Consider the following 26,000-nt stretch of genomic DNA (forward strand, 5'->3'; position numbering starts at 1 on the left):
TCAGCTGGGTGAAAACGACATTGAGATCCCATGACACTGTAGGAGGCTTGACAGGGAGCTTTGACAAAAGAAAACCTCTCATGAAGCGAACAACTAAAGGCTGTCCTGAGATCGGCTTACCTTCCACACGGTAATGGTATGCACTGATTGCACTAAGGTGAACCCTTACAGAGTTGGTCTTGAGACCAGACTCAGACAAGTGCAGAAGGTATTCAAGCAGGGTCTGTGTAGGACAAGAGCGAGGATCTAGGGCCTTGCTGTCACACCAGACGGCAAACCTCCTCCATAGAAAGAAGTAACTCCTCTTAGTGGAATCTTTCCTGGAAGAAAGCAAGATGCGGGAGACACCCTCTGACAGACCCAAAGAGGCAAAGTCTACGCTCTCAACATCCAGGCCGTGAGAGCCAGAGACTGGAGGTTGGGATGCAGAAGCGCCCCTTCGTCCTGTGTGATGAGGGTCGGAAAACACTCCAATCTCCACGGTTCTTCGGAGGACAACTCCAGAAGAAGAGGGAACCAGATCTGACGCGGCCAAAAAGGAGCAATCAAAATCATGGTGCCTCGGTCTTGCTTGAGTTTCAACAAAGTCTTCCCTACCAGAGGTATGGGAGGATAAGCATACAGCAGACCTTCCCCCCAGTCCAGGAGGAAGGCATCCGATTCCAGTCTGCCGTGGGCCTGAAGCCTGGAACAGAACTGAGGGACTTTGTGGTTGGCTCGAGATGCAAAGAGATCTACCAAGGAGGTGCCCCACACCTGGAAGATCTGTCGCACTACACGGGAATTGAGCGACCACTCGTGAGGTTGCATAATCCTGCTCAACCTGTCGGCCAGACTGTTGTTTACGCCTGCCAGATAAGTGGCTTGGAGCACCATGCCATGACGGCGAGCCCAGAGCCACATGCTAACGGCTTCCTGACACAGGGGGCGAGATCCGGTGCCCCCCTGCTTGTTGATGCAATACATGGCAACCAGGTTGTCTGTCTGAATTTGGATAATTTGGTGGGACAGCCGATCTCTGAAAGCCTTCAGAGCGTTCCAGACCGCCCGTAACTCCAGGAGATTGATCTGCAGATCGCGTTCCTGGAGGGACCAGCTTCCCTGGGTGTGAAGCCCATCGACATGAGCTCCCCACCCCAGGAGAGATGCATCCGTAGTCAGCACTTTTTGTGGCTGAGGAATTTGGAAAGGACGTCCCAGAGTCAAATTGGACCAAATCGTCCACCAATACAGGGATTTGAGAAAACTCGTGGACAGGTGGATTACGTCTTCTAGATCCCCAGCAGCCTGAAACCACTGGGAAGCTAGGGTCCATTGAGCTGATCGCATGTGAAGGCGGGCCATGGGAGTCACATGAACTGTGGAGGCCATGTGGCCAAGCAATCTCAACATCTGCCGAGCTGTGATCTGCTGGGACGCTTGCACCTGCGAGACGAGGGACAACAAGTTGTTGGCTCTCGTCTCTGGGAGATAGGCACGAGCCGTCCGAGAATCCAGCAGAGCTCCTATGAATTCGAGTCTCTGTACTGGGAGAAGATGGGACTTTGGATAATTTATCACAAACCCCAGTAGCTCCAGGAGGCTAATAGTCATCTGCATGGACTGTAGAGCTCCTGCCTCGGATGTGTTCTTCACCAGCCAATCGTCGAGATAGGGGAACACGTGTACTCCCAGCCTGCGAAGCGCCGCTGCTACTACAGCTAAGCACTTCGTGAACACTCTGGGCGCAGAGGCGAGCCCAAAGGGTAGCACACAGTACTGGAAGTGACGTGTGCCCAGCTGAAATCGCAGATACGGTCTGTGAGCTGGCAGTATCGGGATGCGCGTGTAGGCGTCCTTAAAGTCCAGAGAGCATAGCCAATCGTTTTCCTGAATCATGGGAAGAAGGGTGCCCAGGGAAAGCATCCTAAACTTTTCCTTGACCAGATATTTGTTCAGGGCCCTTAGGTCTAGGATGGGACGCATCCCCCCTGTTTTCTTTTCCACAAGGAAGTACCTGGAATAGAATCCCAGCCCTTCTTGCCCGGATGGCACGGGCTCGACCGCATTGGCGCTGAGAAGGGCGGAGAGTTCCTCTGCAAGTACCTGCTTGTGCTGGAAGCTGTAAGACTGAGCTCCCGGTGGGCAATTTGGAGGTTTGGAGGCCAAATTGAGGGTGTATCCTTGCCGGACTATTTGGAGAACCCACTGATCGGAGGTTATGAGAGGCCACCTTTGGTGAAAAACTTTCAACCTCCCTCCGACCGGCAGGTCGCCCGGCACTGACACTTGGATGTCGGCTATGCTCTGCTGGAGCCAGTCAAAAGCTCGTCCCTTGCTTTTGCTGGGGAGCCGAGGGGCCTTGCTGAGGCGCATGCTGCTGACGAGAGCGCGCGCGCTGGGGCTTAGCCTGGGCCGCAGGCTGTCGAGAAGGAGGATTGTACCTACGCTTACCAGAAGAGTAGGGAACAGTCTTCCTTCCCCCATAAAAACGTCTACCTGTGGAGGTAGAAGCTGAAGGCTGCTGGCGGGAGAACTTGTCGAAAGCGGTATCCCGCTGGTGGAGCTGCTCTACCACCTGTTCGACCTTCTCTCCAAAAATATTGTCCGCTCGGCAAGGCGAGTCCGCAATCCGCTGCTGGATCCTATTCTCCAGGTCGGAGGCACGCAGCCATGAGAGTCTGTGCATCACCACATCTTGAGCAGCGGCCCTGGACGCAACATCAAAGGTATCATATACCACTCTGGCCAGGAATTTTCTGCACGCCTTCAGCTGCCTGACCACCTCCTGAAATGGCTTGGCTTGCTCAGGAGGGAGCTTGTCCACCAAGCCCGCCAACTGCCACACATTGTTCCGCATGTGTATGCTCGTGTAGAGCTGGTAAGACTGAATTTTGGCCACGAGCATAGAGGAATGGTAGGCCTTCCTCCCAAAGGAGTCTAAGATTCTAGAGTCTTTGCCCGGGGGCGCCAAAGCATGCTCCCTAGAACTCTGGCTAAATCAAAAGACACGATTGTGCTGGGAAAACAAAAAAAGCACAAAAACAAGGAGAAAAACCCTTCCGAGCAGGCCTAAGGACAGCTGCGACTAAAAACAGATGCGGGCTAAAATATAAAGAAAAATAAGGGAAAATTTCTTTTTTTTTTTTTTTTTTTTAGACAAGTCAAAGTAAAAATAAATGAAAAGGTAAAAAAAAAAAAAATCTGAAAAAAAAATAGTGAAAAAGGCACTGAAAGGCTCTTCCCGGGCCAACGAGGAGCTGCAGAAAAAACTGCCACTCCTCACGCAGAAAAAGAAGAACTTAGGAGCAAGGTCGTGCATTAGGGAGGCACTCCGCGCATGCATGGTATGACGCTGCATGCGCGCCAAAAGGCTCTAGCAAACGTTTTTCATTTTACTACTCAATATGCCGGTTCCCAGGCCAATGTGGATCGTTGACCCACTTGTGAGAATGAACCAGCCTACTTGTCCTCAAAGTTTTTTTTTTTGTTTTTTGTTACATTTGTACCCCGCGCTTTCCCACTCATGGCAGGCTCAATGCGGCTTACATGGGGCAATGGAGGGTTAAGTGACTTGCCCAGAGTCACAAGGAGCTGCCTGTGCCGGGAATCAAACTCAGTTCCTCTGTTCCCCAGGACCAAAGTCCACCGCCCTAACCACTAGGCCACTCCTCCACTTTTTTTGCTGATGACACAAAGATCGCCAACAGAGTGGATATTCCAGAAGGAGTAGACACAATGAGAACAGATCTCAAAAAATTAGAACAATGGTCAAAGGTCTGGCACTTAAAATTTAATGCAAGGAAGTGCAGGGTGATGCAATTGGGGTGAAATTCCAAAGGAGATATGTGAGATAGGAGGCGAGAAATTGGTAAGAACAGCTCAGGAAAGAGACCTTGGGGTGATGGTGTCTGAAGTGATGAAACAAACGTGACAAGGTTGTGGCCACAGCCAGAAGGATGTTAGGCTGCATAGAGAGGGGTATAACTATAAGAAGAAAGGAGGTGTTTATGCCCCTATACAAGTCATTGATGGGGTCCCACTTGGAGTAATGTTTTCAGTTTTAGAGGCTGTATCTTGCTAAAGATGTAAAAAGACGAAGTGATACAGAGAAAAGCGAAGAAAATGGTATAGGGTTTGTGGCACAAGATGTATGAGAAAAGAGACTTGATGCCCTGAAGATGTATATCCTGGAGGAGAAATATGGGTGATATGAAATAGCCATTCGAATATTTGAAAAGTATTAATATACAGACAAACGTTTTGCAAAAACAGGAAAGCAGTAAAACTAGAGGACATTAATTGAGGATGCCAGGGGTCAGACTCAGGAATAGTGTCAGGAAGTACTTCTTCAAGGAGAGGAAGGTAGATATCTGGAATGCTCTCCCACAGAAGGTTGTGGAGATGAAAATGATAACAGAATTCAAAAAGCATGGGATTAACACAAAGGAATCTTGCATGGAAAGAATGGAACCAAACAACCTTAGCAATGCTTAGATAGCAACTCCAGTAATTGGGAAGCAAAGCCTGTGCTGAGCAGACTTCTACAGTCTGTGCCCTGATCATGGTGGAGAGATTTGGATGGGCTGAGCTTCAATGACTTCAGCAATTGGAGAGCAAGGTCAATGTCAGGTAGAAAATGGCAAGGTCAAATCAAGGTCAAGTATGCTTATGCATATCGCATCATACCTTATGCTATGAGTTTATATTTTTGGGCAGACTAGATGGACCATACAGGTCTTTCTGCCATCATCTACTATGCTACTGGGTTAAACTGGTTCTGATTTTGTTTCCTAAAACTCTTCATATACAGCAAAAGGAAATTCTACACTAAGTTCTTTTGACATCCTAAATGTGAGCAATCAAAGCCAGACAAAAGAATACACCTAAATCTAGGCATGGATTCACAAACTAAAAAGTCTCAAATATAAAGATCCCCCCTTCCCACCTCCCCCCTCCCAAAAGCCTAAACAAACTAGCCTCTGAAAATAAACTAAGAAACTGAGCATTACATAATATGAATGCTTTACCCTAAACACTGAATGGGAAAATTACTTTTCCTTTAAACAGCCATGTATCAGTTTTGGTGTGGCTGCTCAACAGAAAATGTTGTTAAAATTGACACTAACAACTAGTTTTTGTTTAAAAGAGAAAACATTTATAAAACATTTTTATAAATTGTAATGCCCTGGTATAGACAATGAATAGAAGGAAGTAACCTACCGGCTCCTCTTGAATGACCAGGCACAAATCTGCATCACTGCTGCGAGTGCCAAATCCATTCAGCGATGATCCAACCAAGTACAGTCTACTCCCTATAGTAGAACAAAGGCAACAAAACATGCTCTTCCATTTTCTATATTCCATTCAAACAGTCCCAAATCTACAAACTGATAACTTCAGTTCTAGATACTTAAAAGTGTAATGTTATGTCTCAAAACCTCACATGACAGTTATACTCATCTTATGTTATAACACCTGGAACAGAACACTCATAATGTAAAACAATCACATGATATTCATATAGGCTAGTCAAAATGTTTATATTGAAGCAAATGAGAACTAACTAGATTCCACATGGAAGATCATTGGTCCTACTGTTTTGAATACGGGTTCTAATCAGTGTTGTTTGAAGTATTAGTATTATTATTACATTTGTACCCCGCTCTTTTCCACACAATGCAGGCTCAATGCGGCTTACATAGTAATTTGAAATACAAAGTTAATAGAATTTTAATAAAACAGTAGTAAAACAATGTAAAGTTGGGCTTAGTAGTGTATGATAAGTTGAGCTAGATAATATACGACTAGGATAAAAGAGGGTAGACAGGATAGGATAGTGTAATTTGGGAGAAAGGGTAAGGAGGGATAAAATTAAGGAGAGATGGAAAGAGAAGGATGGGAGGTTGGTATTTAAGTCAGAACAGAATTGTGAACCGAGGAGGTCCTGGCGCAGCATCGACTCGGATAATAAACCAACTGGGGGATTGGAGAGTGAGCTCTTCCCCCCCGAAGATATCTGGAGCGGTTTCTGTGGAAAATTGGACTTGGTGAAGCCAATAATGTCATAATGGACGTACTATAGGAACTGCAGCAGAATGTGAATAACTCTTCTTCAGATGTTTAAAATTTTTCACTATGTGAGTTAAAGAATTTATATTAATACTTATCTAACAAAGTGGAAGTCCAAGATATAAAAATAGAGACTTTGATTACGGAAATGGCTTCTCTATGAAAATCAGATAATTTGGTAATGAAGAATAGTTATCTTTCTTGTAAAAATTGGAATTTCTGGAGAACCAAGTAAGGGAAAATAACTTGAGAATGATAAATTTACCTATAATATCCTATATATCAGCTACTGAATTCTTGAAGAAATATTTCTCTGATACTTTGCTAATACCTTCTGATAGCCACCTTTTGGTGACTAAAATTATATTTCCTTTAAAATCTTCATCATCAGAGAAAAGAGATGTAAGTTTAACTGACATTTTGGAAAATTCAGAAGTTATAGACAGAGTTATTATTAGTGACTTTCGTCTTTGATTTAGATAGGAACAATGTTTTTGAAATTGTATTTCCGATACATGGTTGATAGTTTTTTGGGTTCAAAGATGCATATATTTCCTGACACATCAAGGGAATCGCAGACTGGGAGGTGTGAGGTCTTGGCTTTTAAGCCAGGAATCATTGCCCTAGGTGGGACCACCTTCCTAGCGCGATTCCCTTGTAAGTGTTTTATTTCCTTATTACTTATTTGTTTAAACCTAAGAAATTAGAAGAGTTTGTGGAAGCAGATGAAGAATCCTCTGCAGCAACTTCCTTCAGTTACCACTGTACCGGCTGCAATAACCGATTAACCTTCCTCCCTCAGAAAATGTGAAGTGTAAGATTAACCATTTTGAGTTTTCCTTATTTTCCTTAAGATTATTTTCCTGATCTTGGATCTTCCAATTGTGGACAATTATGTAAATATATATTGTTGAGAGAAAATGTTTTCCTTTTTATATTAATTTCTGTATCTCCTTACATTTATATGATAAATGTGAATGTAATTAAGTAAAATGATAAACAAAAAAAAACAAAAAAAAAAAGAATTGGGGTGGAAGTTGGCGAGATTAGGTTGGGGCATTTGGGTAGGCTTGCTTAAAGAGATGAGCTTTCAGCATTTTTCTAAAGGGCAAGAAGTCATTTATTAATCGGATTGGTCTGGGTATAGCATTCCAAAGCTGGCTGCCCAAAAAGGAGAAACTGGATGCGTAGTAGGTCTTGTATTTAATTCCTCTACAATTGGGCAGCTGTAGGTTAAGATAAGTTCATGAAGAAATAGATCTGTTTCTAACAGGGAGGTCGATCAATTCATTCATGTAGCCAGGGGATTCACCGTGGATGATCTTGTGGGTCATTGTGTTGATCTTAAAATTTATTCTTTCTTTGATGGGGAGCCAGTGAAGCGTTGCTCGAAGAGGTGATGCACTTTCGAATTTTGATTTGCCAAAAATAAGTCTGGCGGATGTGTTTTGGGCAGTTTGGAGTCTCTTCAGTATTTGGGTTTTGCATCCTAAAAAGACACTGTTGCAGTAGTCGGCGTGGGTAACAACAGTAGACTATCAGGTTCCGGAAAGTGTTGAGTGGGAGATAAGGCTTCATTCGTTTCAATATCCACATCATATTAAACATTTTCTTCGTGGTGAGTTTAGCATGGTTATCAAAAAATAAATGGCTGTCTATCGTTACTCCCAGTATCTTTAAGTTGTTAGATATGGGGAGTTTGACATCAGGGGTGCTGAGAGTAGTCGGGAGATAAGGGGAGTATTGGGAAGAGAGAACCAGGCACTGCGTTTTTTCTTTATTTAATTTCATTTTAAAAGCATTAGCCCAGGAGGTTAGAGTGGTAATGGCAGTATTGATTTTGTTGTGGATTTCAGATAGATTGAATTTAAAGGGGATACATATGGTGACGTCATCGGCGTAAATGAAAGGATTTAGACCATGTTTGGTTAGTATTCTGGCCAAGGGGATCATCATAAGGTTGAAAAGTATCGGGGAGAGTGAAGATCCCTGTGGTACTCCACATTCTGATGACCATGGGGATGATAGATTTGTAGCTCCTTTGACTTGATAGAATCTGGTAGTAATGAAGTTATTAATCCAGATGATAATGTTTCCACCGATCCCAAGTTTGCCCAAGAGTTTGGTAAGGATTGAATGGGCAACCATGTCAAAAGCGCTGGATAAGTCAAATTGTAAGAGGATGATGATGTATCCGTTTGCTATTTCAAGTTTGAATTTAGATATTAAAGTTAGAAGAACCGTTTCAGTGCTGTGGGCAGGTCGGAAGCCCAACTGGGACTCGTGGAGGATGGAGAATTTCTGAATATATTCATTAAGTTGTGAGGTCACTCTGTTTTCCAATAATTTGGTGATTAGAGGTATGGATGCAATTGGGATGGTAGTTGGTAACGTCATTCACAGGTTTCTTTGTATTCTTTGGGATAGGTGTTAGTAATATGTTACCGTGCTTGGTGGGGAAAGAGCCTTTTTGAAGCAAAAAGTTTAAGTGGGAGGTGAGATCGGAGATAAAGCAAGAAGGTGCGCTTTTCAGAAGGTAGTTGGGGCAGGGGTCAAGGTGGCATTGTGATCTAGAGAGTTTTGATATGGTTATGACGACTTCTTCAGTAGTAAGGGGGGTAAAATTAGTCCAGTAATGGTCAACAGGTGTTTCATCAGTTCCAGGATGAAACCTTCCAAGGAAGGTGTCAATAGTGGAGTTATCTTTAGAGATTGTGTTACGAAGATTAGTTACTTTTTCTCGGAAGTATTTTGCCAATTGATCTGCAGAAGGACGATTTAAAGGTGATGATGTCATTGGATCTGTGTTTAAGAGGGTTTTTATAAGTTGGAATTGTTTCTTCATGTCTGTGCCAAACGTTGAGATGTTTTGTGTATAATAGGTTCTTTTAGCATGTTTGATGGCGTATTTATAGTTTCTTTGCGATTGTTTCCATGTGATAAAGGCAAGATTATCTCTGGATTTGCTCCATGCTTTTTCCAGTTTCCTGGTTTGAGATTTTAACTTTCTCAGCGAATTGTTAAACCATGGTGATGGGTTTCATTTACGTGTAGTCATGGGTCGTAGAGGTGCAATTTCATCCAATATCATTGTGCACCTATTATCCCAAAGTGTAAGACAGAGATCTGAATTAGGTTGGATTGACCAATTGTTTGCATAGATATTTTGCCAGAATTTCACATTATCGATCCGTCCTCTGGTAAGGATGGTGGTAGGGACGTGAGATGTGGGCTGACCTTTTCTGTGCCATTGCAAGGTGAAGGATGATTCGTAGTGATCAGACCATGGAATGGGATACCAATCGATGTCGGATATAGTGAAGTATTGGTCGGAGGAGAATTTATGAGAAATGATGTCAAGAGAATGGCCCCTGATGTGAGTGGGTTTTGACGGAGGTATGGTGAGGTCACATAGATAGAGAAGATCCATGCATTCTTGGGTATGGGTAGACTTGGGATCCTCTACGTGAAAGTTTATATCACCTAAAATAATTACATTGGGGTTGCTGATGCATAAATTAGATATGAAATCCATGAAGGTAGATTGGTTATGGTTCCAGCTGCATGGGGGTCTATAAAATAGAATGCAAGTTAGTGAATCACATAATGTAGGGTTGGATATTTTAAATGAGGTGATTTCTAGTTGAGGAGTGATGCATTCTGAGATGGTTTCAGATCTATAGATTAATGCAATTCCTCCACCAATTCTCTCTTTTCTGGGCCAATGTACAATTTTGTAGCCAGGAGGGCATAGTTCAAGTATGATGGGGTCGATGGAATTACGGATCCAGGTTTCGGTGATGAAGAGCAAGTCAAGATTGTCAGATTTGATCCAGCCAGTTATAATTTCGGTTTTATTGGCTGTTGATCTGGCATTAATGTAACCAATATGTATAGATGAGTAAGGTTTAATAGTATTTAGTGATGAAGGAATATTTATGATTTGTCTTGTTTTTTGAACTTTGGTTTTAATTATTTTAGGTATTTTCAATATTGTAGGATTTATTGGATTTTCGTCTTCTAATGTAGTCGGGTAAGGCTGTAATGGATTTCTGTAGTTGAGATCATTTCGTGAAGATATGGTTGGTTTGCAGAATCTTTTAAAGTGATGATGAACTGGTATGAAGTTGATATCAGGAGGGAGGGTTTTTGAGGTTGAAAAGGTTATCAATAGAAATCAAACAAAATAAAACATGGAAAAGAAAATAAGATGATACCTTTTTTATTGGACATAACTTAATACATTTCTTGATTAGCTTTCGAAGGTTGCCCTTCTTCGTCAGATCGGAAATAAGCAAATGTGCTAGCTGACAGTGTATATAAGTGAAAACATTCAAGCATTGCTATGACAGTCTGACAGGGTGGGAGGATGGGGGTGGGTAGGAAGTATGCATGGGGACATCAAAGCATATCATTGGTATTCTAACAGGGTGGGTGTGGATAGGTGAGGGGAGGGTGATCAACAGAGACATACAGCTTTATGGTTTATAATGGGCTAGGAACCCCAGGTCCTTGTTAAGTCCTTTCTGTTGGGTGTTAAAATATTCAATCATTCTGACTTCAAAGGTCTTACGTTCTTGTATGGTTTTAAAGTTACCTTTGAGGATTCTCACTGTGAAGTCACTGGTGCAGTGTCCTGGTCTTGTAAAATGTTGCCCAACAGGCGTGGGAACCCTGCTGGCACCAGCATTGTTTATATGATGTCTATGTAAATTGAATCTTGTCTTAAGCATCTGGCCTGTTTCTCCAATATAGCATCCTTCATTACATTTTTTACACTGAATGATATATACCACATTGGAAGATGAGCAAGTGAAAGATCCCTTTATGTTGAATATCTTTCCTTTGTGGATGACTTTGGGGTCCTGTGAAATATTTTGGCATAGTTTGCAACTGGATAAATTGCAGGGAAGTGTGCCTTTCTGTTCCTTTTCAGTCTGTGAAGGAAGTTTACTTCTGATTAGCTTGTGTTTTAAATTGGGTGGCTGTCGGAAGGCCAGTACTGGTGGGGATGGGAATATCTCTTTCAGTAATTCATCCTCCTGGAGTATAGGTTGTAGATCTCTTATGATTTTCCTCAGTTTTTCCAGCTCTGGATTGTATGTCACTACAAGCGGGCCACCCAATTTAAAACACAAGCTAATCAGAAGTAAACTTCCTTCACAGACTGAAAAGGAACAGAAAGGCACACTTCCCTGCAATTTATCCAGTTGCAAACTATGCCAAAATATTTCACAGGACCCCAAAGTCATCCACAAAGGAAAGATATTCAACATAAAGGGATCTTTCACTTGCTCATCTTCCAATGTGGTATATATCATTCAGTGTAAAAAATGTAATGAAGGATGCTATATTGGAGAAACAGGCCAGATGCTTAAGACAAGATTCAATTTACATAGACATCATATAAACAATGCTGGTGCCAGCAGGGTTCCCACGCCTGTTGGGCAACATTTTACAAGACCAGGACACTGCACCAGTGACTTCACAGTGAGAATCCTCAAAGGTAACTTTAAAACCATACAAGAACGTAAGACCTTTGAAGTCAGAATGATTGAATATTTTAACACCCAACAGAAAGGACTTAACAAGGACCTGGGGTTCCTAGCCCATTATAAACCATAAAGCTGTATGTCTCTGTTGATCACCCTCCCCTCACCTATCCACACCCACCCTGTTAGAATACCAATGATATGCTTTGATGTCCCCATGCATACTTCCTACCCACCCCCATCCTCCCACCCTGTCAGACTGTCATAGCAATGCTTGAATGTTTTCACTTATATACACTGTCAGCTAGCACATTTGCTTATTTCCGATCTGACGAAGAAGGGCAACCTTCGAAAGCTAATCAAGAAATGTATTAAGTTATGTCCAATAAAAAAGGTATCATCTTATTTTCTTTTCCATGTTTTATTTTGTTTGATTTCTATTGATAACCTTAAGAGTGGACTAACACGGCTACCACACTCCTCTACTTGAGGTTGAAAAGGTAAGAGCAAATGAGTGGATAGCAATAAGAGTATTTAGGAAGAACATTTTGTTATATGTCTTGGATAAATGCTGTCTGCAGTGTTACAACAGGCAATAACATTTGATATTAAATCAATTTAATATGTATGCAATCAATAGTGTTTAAGTAGAATTTTCAATAACTGTCTAAATCTACAGTTAAAGCAAAAGACTTTTGCTATGTATGTGAACAATAGTATTTAAGTAAAAGTCTACAAAAGTTGCTAAGAATTTCCATCAGCATGTAGAGTAATCTATATTTGTGTTGTAATCTATATAAAAAGTGTCACTCTAGGGGTGGGTGGGTAGATTAATTAGTTAATGGCTATAATTGGGTGAGAACAGTTGTGGGAAATTAAGGTGTTAGGGAGGCTATATTAGAAGTGTCACTCTAGTGGTGGGAGGGTCTAAGCCTAATGCAGGAGGAGAGATTAGTTGGCAACCTATCTCCAGAAGGTAGAATCTCAGTAACTGCTTACTCAAATGTTGATTTGTTTTCTCCCAGCAGAGACACAAGTCACACCCACCAAGTCAAAATACTTAAGTTAAAATGATTCTTAAGTAAAAGTATAGTGAACACATTAAAAATATTGGGTGCTACAATGTATAAAGTTTTTGCATGTTAAATATGAAACCGCAGAGATTTCTGTACAAATTAGATACATTTGTTTATTTTCATCTGGAAATTGGCACTGTGTATTGCAATAAAAACAATATTAAAAAAAAAAAAAAAAAAATTGTACTTAAGTAAAAAATAAAAAAAAGTTCTTGCCTAATATACTTTTTGAGCAAAAAGTAAAAGTACTGCAACTACAATGAATGCAACTATTGTGAACATTTTTATCCTAAAAACTGCATTGCTCTACAATTTAATTCACTTAGATTTTGGTAAAACTAAATTTTGAAAATGACTATTACTCATGCAAGTGCGCTTCTGAGTCATTAATCAAGCACAGCTAAAAAGGTGTCAACTGCACTAGCAGGAAATGGATTATTCAGTCTGATAAGAGGTTCCTTCAAATCAGGTCAGGTTATAATATTACCGATGCCTTTTGTCAAGGTCTATAGGGTATTGATTAAGGGAATCTCTGTCTTAAACACTTGACTTCCAGCAATGTAGCCAGAAGTCCATTTGGGGGTGGGGGATGGGGACAAAGGTGGCATAACGGGGCCAAGTATTCTCTCCACCACCTATATTAACTACACCTTTGCTGGTGGGGATGCCAAGTCCCGCCAACCTCAGCCACCGATGCTGCCACTCCCACGCATGCTCAGTTCAGTAGCTAAACTCAGTATGTGCGAGAGCCAGCATCAGCGGTCGAGGCATGCCTGCTGACTTAAGTGCTGCTCTGGAAGCACAGGTGGGACTCGCGAGGAGACTTCTTTGGCTGGTGGGGCTTGGCATCCCCACCAGCCATTAAAGCAGAGAGGGCCTAAGCCAAAGGTAAGGGGGGGGGGGGGGTCAAGGCCACCAAGGGCCCCCTTCCCCCATGGCTACGCCACTGCAAAGAATGCTTTATCATTGTTGTTATCATCTGCATTAGAAGTAGTGCTGTCTAATTCATCAATTGCATCTTCATCTTTATCACTGTTATGCTGTCCAATTACAGAGAAGGCTTTCACAAAGTTGAAATCATTATTGTTCAATTTTTTGTCTGATGGCAAACTATTTGAATATCTTCAAGAACTGATGCAAGAATGCTGAATGTCTGGAAACCCTTCAGTTTTAAGGTCAGACAAGCAGACTATCATTCCAGCGAACAGTCACACCAGTGTAAAATTTTCCATGGGACGTCCAGCAGTCTGTTGTGGTAGAGAAATATGTCTGTTCACCAAGAATTGCAACCAGCTTCAGCTTCATCTCTGAATAAACTCATCAATGTTCTGTTTGGCTGGTGACCAGTAACCAATTCAGCAAACACAGACAATTCCACTGTCCACATAGGCTGTATTCCCCGAACAGCATTTAAGATGAGATGGTCCCACTGTTTGCATGACAAGGTTTGTTTTGCTGTTTCATTTGGTTTACTGAGGAATCATTTAGGTCTCTCTTCCACTTTTACTTTTTCCAAACATCAGAAGCAAGCAGGTAAAAGTAGTAAAAATTTGTGAAATTATTACTTTGGTAAAAGTAAAAACAACAAGTGTTTCCTGTACTTCTTCACAAATAAAAGTGACAAATCTTTACTTAAGTACATAAGTAGTTACATTTACTTAGTTGCTATACAACACTGCCTAATAAAAATATAAGAGAATTACAAGCGAAGGAGCTTAAAAAGTTCAAAAATAAAGATTTAAAAGAAATACTCCTGAATGGGAACATATAATATATTCTATGTGAGCCTGTGGACTACTGCATAGTACACAGTGAATAATAAATAGTAAAAACAAATCAGTACATACGTGGAAAGAGCTGTTGAATTTCCTTTTGAAGTTCAGCTCGGCAAGCATCTTTCTTCTTCAGATCACAGGCCTGTTGCTGACATCTTTGAAACAACTCTAGTACTTGCTGACTTAACTGAAGAATCAATCAGAAAACCACCAATAAACATGAGTTATAAACTACAACTGTAAATTACCATTTTCATTTTTTTAAATCAATAAAACATATGCCACACAGTATTATGAACTGTACAACCATTACAATTTGGGGCTTTTGAGTTTGTGGTTTGTTTTGCTGCTGACATCTTCTGATCAGCAAGAATTCTGACTGTAAGTGGTTAACTGTAGTGTGTCCTGATAAAAAAAAATAAAACAGGTTAAAAAAAAAAAGACCAACACAGCAAAGCTGATAAAATGCCTTATTTTGAGTTTTAATCTGTATAGCTCAGAATGCTAAAGTCAGATCAGAGACTTTGTAGCATTTGCTATAGTTTCTTTGGTTGACAAATTAAACTTCTGGAGTGGATTTGATAATGATCATTGTAGTTAAGACATGTTTCAAGCTCCAATATTGATATTAAGAACATAAGCATTGCCATATTGGGTTAGACTGAAGGTCCATCAAGCCCAGTATCCTGTTTCCAACAGTGGTCAATCCAGGTCACAAGAACCCAGTAAGTAAAACTGATTATGCTGCTTATCCCAGAAATGAGCAGTGGATTTTCCCAAATCCATCTTAATAATGGTTTATGGACTTTTTTTTTTTTTTTAAGAACTTGACCAAACTTTTTTGTAAGCCCTGCTATGTTTTTACCACATTTTTTCAGCAAAGAATTCCAGAGTTTAAATGCACATTGAGTGAAAAAATATTTTCTCTGATTAGTTTTAAATTTTCTACTGAGTAACATCACTGCACACCTTCTAGTCCTCTTGGAAAGAGTAAATAAGAGATTCATGTCCTCTTGGAAAGAGTAAATAAGTGATTCATGTCTAAGCATTACTCAGTAATTTATAGACCGCTATCTTATCTCCACCTTAGATGTCTCATTTCCAAGCTGAAAAGCCCTAGCCTCTTTATCCTTTCTTCATAGGGAAACTGTCCCATTCCCTCTATCATTTGTTACCAGAAAGCCAGACAAGCATACTCCTGGGGGAATTCTGCGCAACATTTATGCAGAATTGCCCCCCTCCTCCCACCACCACCAGGATGCACAGAATTCTGAACATGATGTACAGAATTCAGGGCAGGCATGAGCAGCAACTCTGATCACTCTCTCTTCTCCTCCAGGGCTGAGCTCGCATGGTAAAAAGCAGAGTAAATGAACCGCGGCACAGCAGGTCACTTCCTCTTCCTGTGCGGGCTTAGACCTGACTGTTAATGTGAAATATGATCCTGTGGTTCATAAACAGTTGGGTCTAAACCAGCACAAGAGGAGGAAGTGACCCACTGTGCTGCAATTCACTTCCTCCTTGCCGGGAGAGCTCAGCGGTGGAGGCGGAAGAGTGTGAGCATAGCCACTCCATGGCTGAAATGGAGAAAGGGGCCAGAAAAAAAGGTAAGTGTGCAGTGGGGGACTAGGGATAGAGATAATAGGTGAATCACGTGCCATGGGGGGACTGGGGCAGATAAAATAGGTAACTGTACCATTAGGGGATTGGAGGCAGTGTAAAGGGGTGACTGTGCCATGGGGATTGGAGGCAGAGCAAAGGGGTGACTGTGCCATGGGGATTGGAGGCAGAGCAAAGGGGTGATTGTGCCATGGGGGTGGGAATAGCAAACTGAAGACTGGCCATGGACGAGGGAGAAGATACAGTGATAGCTAGGGGAGGGGGAGAAAATACAGTGATAGCTTGGGGGGGATAAGGAGAAACAAATGAGAGGTTGTGGTACTGAAAGTGGGAGAAGACTTTAGGGGCAGACAGAAATATGGATCTTGTTGGAATTTTAAGGAAGAGAGAACTACAGTTAGAGTTACAGGGAGCTGAGGAGGCTGGAGTTTGAGTTTAATATGTGGAAGAGGAATTTAATGTATATTTTGTTACAAGGGATGTCTTGAAATAGCCTTTTCGAAAAACATGAATTCATGTCGGCACCAACTCCCATACATGTACACCATTCTAAGATAAGTACTTCAGTTTTAAGATAGGCGTACCCTCTACACGCCGATAAGCACTAATTGCACTGAGGTGAACCCTTACTGAGTTGATCTTGAAACCAGACCCTAACAAGTGTAGAAGGTATTCAAGCAGGGTCTGTGTAGGACAAAAGACAGGATTCTAGGGTCCTGCTATCACACCAGATGGCAAACCTCCTCCATTTGAAAAAGTAACACCTCTTCATGGAATCTTTCCTGGAAGCAAGCAAGACTCGGGAGACACCTGAAAGACCCAAGGAGGCAAATTTTAAGTTCTCAACATCCAGGCCGTGACAGCCAGAGACTGGAGGTTGGGATGTAGAAGCGACCTCTCGTTCTGAGTGATGGAAAAACACTCTAATCTCCACAGTTCTTCGGGGGACAACTCCAGAAGAAGAGGGAACCAAATCTGACACGGCCAATAGGGAGAAATCAGGATCATGGTTCTGAGGCCTTGCTTGAGTTTCAGCAAAGTCTTCCCTACTAGAGGTATGGGAGGATACGCATACAGAAAGCCTGTTCTCCAATGTAAGAGAAAGGCATCTGACGTTAGTCTGTCATGGGCCTCAAGCCTGGAACAGAACTGAGGGACTTTGTGATTCATTTGCGTGGCAAAAAGATCCACCAAGAGGGTGCCTCACGCTTAGAAAATCTTGCGGGCTATGCCCATATTCAGCAACCACTTGTAAGGTTGCATTATTCTGCTCAGCCTGTTGGCCAGACTGTTGTTTACGCCTGCCAGATAAGTGGCTTGGAAAAACATGCCCTGAAAGCGTGCCCAAAGCCACATCTGAACGGCTTCCTGACACAGAGTGTGAGATCTGGTGCCCCCCTGCTTGTTGGTGTGGTACATCGCAACCTGATTGTCTGTTTGAATCAAGATAATTTGGTTGGACAGTCGATCTCTGAAAACCTTGAGCGTTCCAGATCGCTCAAAGCTCCAGGAGGTTGAATTGAAGACCTGTTTCCTGGACCAGACTCCCTGAGTGTGAAGCCCATCTACATGAGCTCCCCACCCTAGGGCAGATGCATCTGTCGTCAGCACCTTCTGTGGCTGAGGAATTTGGACTGGTCGGCCCATGTTCAAATTGGGTCGGACTGTCCACCACTGAAGACAATTGCGAAAGTCAGTGGATGATGGATCACATCCTCTAGATTCCCCGAAGCTTGTTACCACTGGGAAGCTAGGGTCCACTGAGCTGATCTCATATGTAGACGTGCCATGGGAGTGACATGAACTGTGGAGGCCATGTGCCCCAAGAGTCTCAACATCTGCCGAGCTGTGACTTGCTGAGTCGCTCGAACTGCGGACACTACGGACAGGAGATTGTCTGCCCCTGTCTCAGGGAGATAAGCTAAAGCCATCTGCGTGTCCAGTAGTGCTCCAATGAACTCCAGTTTTTGAACAGGAGTGTGATGGGACTTGGCGTAATTTATTACGAACCCTAGTAGTTATAGCAACTGAAAAGCCATCTGCATGGACTTGTGAGCTCCATCCTCCGAGGTGCTCTTTACCAGCCAATCACTGAGATAAAGGAGCACATGCACTTCCAGTCTGCGTAGTAACGCTGCAACTACTGCTTGACACTTTGTTAACACTCTGGGCGCAGACGTCAGACCAAAGGACAATACACGTTACTGAAAGTGCTGTGTTCCCAGCTGAAATCGAAGATACTTCCTGTGAGCTGGAAGTATCGAGATGTGGGTGTAAGCATCATTTAAGTCCAGAGAGCATAGCCAATCGTTTTCCAGAATTATGGGAAGAAGGGTGCCCAGGAAAACCATCCTGAACTTTTCTCGCACCAGGAATTTGTGCAGGGCCCTTAGGTCTAGGATGGGACGCATCCCCCTTGTTTTCTTTTGCACAAGGAAGTACCTAGAATAGAATCCCAGCCCTTCTTCCCCTGGTGGAACAGGTTCGACCACACGGGCCATTAGAAGGGCGGAGAGTTCCTCTGCAAGTACCTGCCTGTGCTGGGAGCTATATGAATGAGCTCCCGGTGGACAATTTGGATTCCAGATTGAGGGTGTATCCTAACCGGACTATCTGATGAACCCACCGGTCGGAGGTTACGAGAGGCCACCTTTGATGAAAAAACATTAACCTCCCTCCAACCGGCGTCCGGTACAGACACTTTTACTGTGGCTATGCTTTGCTGGAGCTGGTCAAAAGCCTCTCCCTTGCTTTTGCTGGGGAGCAGCATGGGCCTTAGGTGCATGCTGCTGATGAGAACGAGCGCCCCCCCCCCCCCAAAAAAAAAAAAACCTCCTGGTTGAGGAGACTGTAGCAGAAGGAGCCCGGCAGAAGAGAGAAGCAATAGCATCATTGTGCCTCTTGATCTTGGCCCACCAGATCTTCCACCTTCTCTCCGAAAAGGTTATTTATTTATTTGCTGCATTTGTATCCCACATTTTCCCACTTATTTGCAGGCTCGATGTGGTTTATCCCCCCAGCAAGGTATATTCGCCATCCTCTGCTGGATCAAATGATCCAGGTCAGAAACACGCAACCATAAGAGTCTGCGAATCGCTATGCCCTGAGCAGAGATTATGGATGTCACACCAAAAGTATCGTAGGCACCCCTGGCCAGGAATTTACGACACGCCTTCTGCTGCCTGATCACCCGGTGAAAAGGCTCAGCCTAGTCCGGAGGGAGAGCATCGACCAAGGTAGACAGCTGCCTCACCAAGTTCTACAAGTGAACGCTCGTGAAGAGCTGGTAAAATTGGATACGTGCAGCAAGCATAGCGGCCTGATACGTCTTCAAAAGAGTCCAAGGTCCTAGCTTCTCTGCCTGGGGGCACCAAGGCATAGTACCTAGTACTCTTGGCTCTTTTGAGGGCAGAGTCCACCACCATGGAATTGTGGAGGTAACTGAGACCTCATCAACCCAGGTTCACCATGGATCCAATACTGGGAATCAGTCTTCTTCTGGATCACTACTACTACTATTACTTAACATTTCTAGAGCGCTACTAGGGTTACGCAGCGCTGTACAAATTAAAGAAGGATGGTCCCTGCTCAAAGGAGCTTACAATCTAAAGGACGAAATGTCAAGTTGGGGCAGTCTAAATTTCCTGAGTAGAGATGTCGTGGTTAGGTGCCGAAAGCGACATTGAAGAGGTGGGCTTTGAGCAAGGACTTGAAGATGGGCAGGAGGGGGCCTGGCGAATGGGCTCAGGGAGTTTGTTCCAAGCATGGGGTGAGGCGAGGCAGAAAGGGCGGAGCCTGGAGCTGGCAGTGGTGGAGAAGGGTACTGAAAGGAGGGATTTGTCTTGGGAGCAGAGGTTACGGGTAGGGACGTAAGGGGAGATGAGGGTAGAGAGGTAAGGAGGGGCTGCAGATCGAGTGCATTTGTAGGTTAGTAGGAGAAGCTTAAACTGTATGCGGTACCTGATCGGAAGCCAGTGAATTGACTCGAGGAGAGGGGTGATATGAGTATATCGGTCGAGGAGGAAGATAAGACGGGCAGCAGAGATCTGGACGGACTGAAGGGGGGGATAGATGGCTGAGTGGGAGGCCAGTGAGGAGTAGGTTGCAGTAGTCAAGGCGAGAGGTAATGAGAGAGTGGATGAGACAGAGGAAACAGCGAATGCTACATACCTGTAGAAGGTATTCTCCGAGGACAGCAGGCTGATTGTTCTCACTGATGGGTGACGTCCACGGCAGCCCCTCCAATCGTAAACTTCTCTAGCAAAGTCCTTTGCTAGTCCTCGCGCGCACCGCGCATGCGCGGCCATCTTCCCGCCCCGAAACCGGCTCCAGCCGGCCAGTCCAGTATGTAGCAAGACAATACACTTCAAGGGAAGACACAACTCCAACGGGGAGGCGGGCGGGTTTGTGAGAACAATCAGCCTGCTGTCCTCGGAGAATACCTTCTACAGGTATGTAGCATTCGCTTTCTCCGAGGACAAGCAGGCTGCTTGTTCTCACTGATGGGGTATCCCTAGCCCCCAGGCTCACTCAAAACAACAACCATGGTCAATTGGGCCTCGCAACGGCGAGGATATAACTGAGATTGACCTAAAAAATTTACCAACTAACTGAGAGTGGAGCCTGGAACAGAACAAACAGGGCCCTCGGGGGGTGGAGTTGGATCCTAAAGCCCAAACAGGTTCTGAAGAACTGACTGCCCGAACCGACTGTCGCGTCGGGTATCCTGCTGCAGGCAGTAATGAGATGTGAATGTGTGGACAGATGACCACGTCGCAGCTTTGCAAATTTCTTCAATGGAGGCTGACTTCAAGTGGGCTACCGACGCAGCCATGGCTCTAACATTATGAGCCGTGACATGACCCTCAAGAGCCAGCCCCGCCTGGCGTAAGTGAAGGAAATGCAATCTGCTAGCCAATTGGATATGGTGCGTTTCCCTACAGCCACTCCCCTCCTATTGGGATCAAAAGAAACAAACAATTGGGCGGACTGTCTGTGGGGCTGTGTCCGCTCCAGGTAGAAGGCCAATGCTCTCTTGCAGTCCAATGTGTGCAGCTGACGTTCAGCAGGGCAGGAATGAGGACGGGGAAAGAATGTTGGCAAGACAATTGACTGGTTCAGATGGAACTCCGACACGACCTTTGGCAAGAACTTAGGGTGAGTGCGGAGGACTACTCTATTATGATGAAATTTGGTGTAAGGGGCCTGGGCTACCAGGGCCTGAAGCTCACTGACTCTATGAGCTGAAGTAACTGCCACCAAGAAAATGACCTTCCAGGTCAAGTACTTCAGATGGCAGGAATTCAGTGGCTCAAAAGGAGGTTTCATCAGCTGGGTGAGAACGACATTGAGATCCCATGACACTGTAGGAGGCTTGACAGGGGGCTTTGACAAAAGCAAACCTCTCATGAAGCGAACAACTAAAGGCTGTCCCGAGATCGGCTTACCTTCCACATGGTAATGGTATGCACTGATTGCGCTAAGGTGAACTCTTACAGAGTTGGTCTTGAGACCAGACTCAGACAAGTGCAGAAGGTATTCAAGCAGGGTCTGTGTAGGACAAGAGCGAGGATCTAGGGCCTTGCTGTCACACCAGACGGCAAACCTCCTCCACAGAAAGAAGTAACTCCTCTTAGTGGAATCTTTCCTGGAAGCAAGCAAGACGCGGGAGACACCCTCTGACAGACCCAAAGAGGCAAAGTCTACGCTCTCAACATCCAGGCCGTGAGAGCCAGGGACCGGAGGCTGGGATGTAGAAGAGCCCCTTCGTCCTGCGTGATGAGGGTCGGAAAACACTCCAATCTCCACGGTTCTTCTGAGGATAACTCCAGAAGAAGAGGGAACCAGATCTGACGCGGCCAAAAAGGAGCAATCAGAATCATGGTGCCTCGGTCTTGCTTGAGTTTCAACAAAGTCTTCCCCACCAGAGGAATGGGAGGATAAGCATACAGCAGGCCCTCCCCCCAATCCAGGAGGAAGGCATCCGATGCCAGTCTGCCGGGGGCCTGAAGCCTGGAACAGAACTGAGGGACTTTGTGGTTCACTCGAGATGTGAAGAGATCCACCAAGGGGGTGCCCCACGCTTGGAAGATCTGGCGCACCACTCTGGAGTTGAGCGACCACTCGTGAGGTTGCATAATCCGGCTCAGTCTGTCGGCCAGACTGTTGTTTACGCCTGCCAGATATGTGGCTTGGAGCACCATGCCGAGACGGCGAGCCCAGAGCCACATGCTGACGGCTTCCTGACACAGGGGGCGAGATCCGGTGCCCCCCTGCTTGTTGACATAGTACATGGCAACCTGGTTGTCTGTCTGAATTTGGATAATTTGATGGGACAGCCGATCTCTGAAAGCCTTCAGAGCGTTCCAGATCGCTCGCAACTCCAGGAGATTGATCTGTAGACCGCGTTCCTGGAGGGACCAGCTTCCTTGGGTGTGAAGCCCATCGACATGAGCTCCCCATCCCAGGAGAGATGCATCCGTTGTCAGCACTTTTTGTGGCTGAGGAATTTGGAAAGGACGTCCCAGAGTCAAATTGGACCAGATTGTCCACCAATACAGGGATTCGAGAAAACTCGTGGACAGGTGGATCACGTCTTCTAGACCCCCAGCAGCCTGATACCACTGGGAGGCTAGGGTCCATTGAGCAGATCTCATGTGAAGACGGGCCATGGGAGTCACATGAACTGTGGAGGCCATGTGGCCCAGCAATCTCAACATCTGCCGAGCTGTGATCTGCTGGGACGCTCGCACCCGCGAGACGAGGGACAACAAGTTGTTGGCCCTCGTCTCTGGGAGATAGGCACGAGCCGTCCGAGAATCCAGCAGAGCTCCTATGAATTCGAGTTTCTGCACTGGGAGAAGATGGGACTTTGGATAATTTATCACAAACCCCAGTAGCTCCAGGAGGCGAATAGTCATCTGCATGGACTGCAGGGCTCCTGCCTGGGATGTGTTCTTCACCAGCCAATCGTCGAGATATGGGAACACGTGCACCCCCAGCCTGCGAAGTGCCGCTGCTACCACAGCTAGGCACTTTGTGAACACCCTGGGCGCAGAGGCGAGCCCAAAGGGTAGCACACAGTACTGGAAGTGGTGTGTGCCCAACTGAAATCGCAGATACTGTCTGTGAGCTGGCAGTATCGGGATGTGTGTGTAGGCATCCTTCAAGTCCAGAGAGCATAGCCAATCGTTTTGCTGAATCATGGGGAGAAGGGTGCCCAGGGAAAGCATCCTGAACTTTTCTTTTACGAGATATTTGTTCAGGGCCCTTAGGTCTAGAATGGGACGCATCCCCCCTGTTTTCTTTTCCACAAGGAAGTACCTGGAATAGAATCCCAGCCCTTCTTGCCCGGATGGCACGGGCTCGACCGCATTGGCGCTGAGAAGGGCGGAGAGTTCCTCTGCAAGTACCTGCTTGTGCTGGAAGCTGTAGGATTGAGCTCCCGGTGGACAATTTGGAGGTTTTGAGGCCAAATTGAGGGTGTATCCTTGCCGGACTATTTGCAGAACCCACTGATCAGAGGTTATGAGAGGCCACCTTTGGTGAAAAGCTTTCAACCTCGCCCCTTGCTTTTGCTGGGGAGCCGCAGGGCCCTGCTGAGGCGCACGCTGCTGACGAGAGCGAGCGCACTGGGGCTTAGCCTGGGCCGCAGGCTGTCGAGAAGGAGGATTGTACCTACGCTTACCAGAAGCATAGGGAACAGTCTTCCTTCCCCCAAAAAATCTTCTACCTGTAGAGGTAGATGCTGAAGGCTGCCGGCGGGAGAACTTGTCGAATGCGGTGTCCCGCTGGTGGAGAGACTCTACCACCTGCTCGACTTTCTCTCCAAAAATGTTGTCCGCACGGCAAGGCGAGTCCGCAATCCGCTGCTGGAGTCTATTCTCCAGGTCGGCGGCACGCAGCCATGAGAGCCTGCGCATCACCACACCTTGAGCAGCAGCCCTGGACGCAACATCAAAGGTGTCATACACCCCTCTGGCCAGGAATTTTCTGCACGCCTTCAGCTGCCTGACCACCTCCTGAAATGGCTTGGCTTGCTCAGGGGGAAGAGCATCAACCAAGCCCGCCAACTGCCGCACATTGTTCCGCATGTGTATGCTCGTGTAGAGCTGGTAAGACTGGATTTTGGCCACGAGCATAGAGGAATGGTAGGCCTTCCTCCCAAAGGAGTCTAAGGTTCTAGAGTCCTTGCCCGGGGGCGCCGAAGCATGCTCCCTAGAACTCTTAGCCTTCTTTAGGGCCAGATCCACAACTCCAGAATCATGAGGCAACTGGGTGCGCATCAGATCTGGGTCCCCATGGATCCGGTACTGGGACTCGATCTTCTTGGGGATGTGGGGATTAGTTAGAGGTTTTGTCCAGTTCGCAAGCAATGTCTTTTTTAGGACATGGTGCAAGGGAACAGTGGACGCTTCCTTAGGTGGAGAAGGATAGTCCAGGAGCTCAAACATTTCAGCCCTGGGCTCGTCCTCCACAACCACCGGGAAGGGGATGGCCGTAGACATCTCCCGGACAAAGGAAGCGAAAGACAGACTCTCAGGAGGAGAAAGCTGTCTTTCAGGAGAGGGAGTGGGATCAGAAGGAAGACCCTCAGACTCCTCGTCAGAGAAATATCTGGGGTCTTCTTCTTCCTCCCACGAGGCCTCACCCTCGGTGTCAGACACAAGTTCACGAACCTGTGTCTGCAACCTTGCCCGGCTCGATTCAGTGGAGCCACGTCCACGATGGGGGCGTCGAGAGGTAGACTCCCTGGCCCGCATCGGCGAAGCTCCCTCCGCCGACGTAGTCGGGGAGCCCTCCTGGGAGGTGGCCGCAGTCGGTACCGCACGCGGTACCGACGTCGGGGACCTCACCCCGGGCGATGGGCCAGCCGGCGCCACGCTCGACGGTACCGGAGGCGCAAGCACCGCCGGTACCGGAGGGGTAGGGCGCAACAGCTCTCCCAGAATCTCTGGGAGAACGGCCCGGAGGCTCTCGTTCAGAGCGGCTGCAGAGAAAGGCAAAGAGGTCGATGCAGGCGTCGACGTCAGAACCTGTTCCGGGCGAGGAGGCTGTTCCGGGCTGTCCAGAGTGGAGCGCATCGACACCTCTTGAACAGAGGGTGAGCGGTCCTCTCGGTGCCGATGCCTGCTGGGTGCCGACTCCCTCGGCGACCCAGAGCTCTCGGTGCCGACGCGGGGAGGCGACCGGTGTCGATGCTTCTTCGATTTCTTCCGAAGCATGTCACCGGAGCTCCCCGGCACCGACGAGGAGGACGTAGAATCCAGCCGTCGCTTCCTCGGGGCCGAGGCCGAAGGAGGTCGGTCTCGGGGGGGCTGTACCGCAGGAGCCCTCAGGGTAGGAGGAGACCCACCCGAAGGCTCACCGCCACCAGCAGGGGAATGGACAGCCCTCACCTGCACTCCTGACGATGCACCACCGTCCGACGACATCAGCAGACGAGGTCCCGGTACCACCGACGTCGATGCAGCTATCCGATGTCTCGGCGCCGATGCAGAGGCCCGATGCCTCGATGCACTCGATGCAGGGGCGGCCGAGGAAGATGGTCTGGACGCTGACGACGTCGATGCACTCGAAGATCCCGGTGCCGATGCCGACGAAGAGCCCGAGAACAACACGTTCCACTGGGCTAGTCTCGCTACCTGAGTCCGCCTTTGCAGCAGGGAACACAGACTGCAGTTCTGAGGGCGGTGCTCGGCCCCCAGACACTGAAGACACGACGAGTGTCGATCAGTGAGCGAGATAACCCGGGCGCACTGGGTGCACTTCTTGAAGCCGCTGGAAGGCTTCGATGTCATGGGCGGAAAAATCGCGCCGGCGAAATCAAAGTCCGAAATGACGGAAAAAGAGCACCAAAAAATTTGTAAGGGAGAAAATCTCGACCGAGGCCGAAAAGAGGCCTACCCCGACGACGAAAGAAAACTTATCGGGGCAAAAAGCTGGAAGTACGGGGAGGATTAACACGAAACCCGGGGGGGGGGGGG

The 26,000-nt window shown here is 46.1% G+C and overlaps 1 protein-coding gene across 1 annotated transcript in view; it reads right to left on the reverse strand.

Annotated features, from left to right (window-relative positions):
* TENT2 (terminal nucleotidyltransferase 2) overlaps positions 1-26,000 on the reverse strand; it is a 245,491-nt gene that overhangs the window by 132,353 nt on the left and 87,138 nt on the right. Inside the window, exons 4-5 of the mRNA XM_030191942.1 lie at positions 14,467-14,581; positions 5,203-5,294 (exon numbers count right to left, since the gene is read on the reverse strand). Of these exons, the coding sequence (XP_030047802.1) occupies positions 5,203-5,294; positions 14,467-14,581 (207 nt within the window). The remainder of the gene's footprint in view (positions 1-5,202; positions 5,295-14,466; positions 14,582-26,000) is intronic.

This window comes from Microcaecilia unicolor, chromosome 2 (assembly GCF_901765095.1).
Source record: "Microcaecilia unicolor chromosome 2, aMicUni1.1, whole genome shotgun sequence".
In the NCBI taxonomy this organism is placed as follows: domain Eukaryota; kingdom Metazoa; phylum Chordata; class Amphibia; order Gymnophiona; family Siphonopidae; genus Microcaecilia; species Microcaecilia unicolor.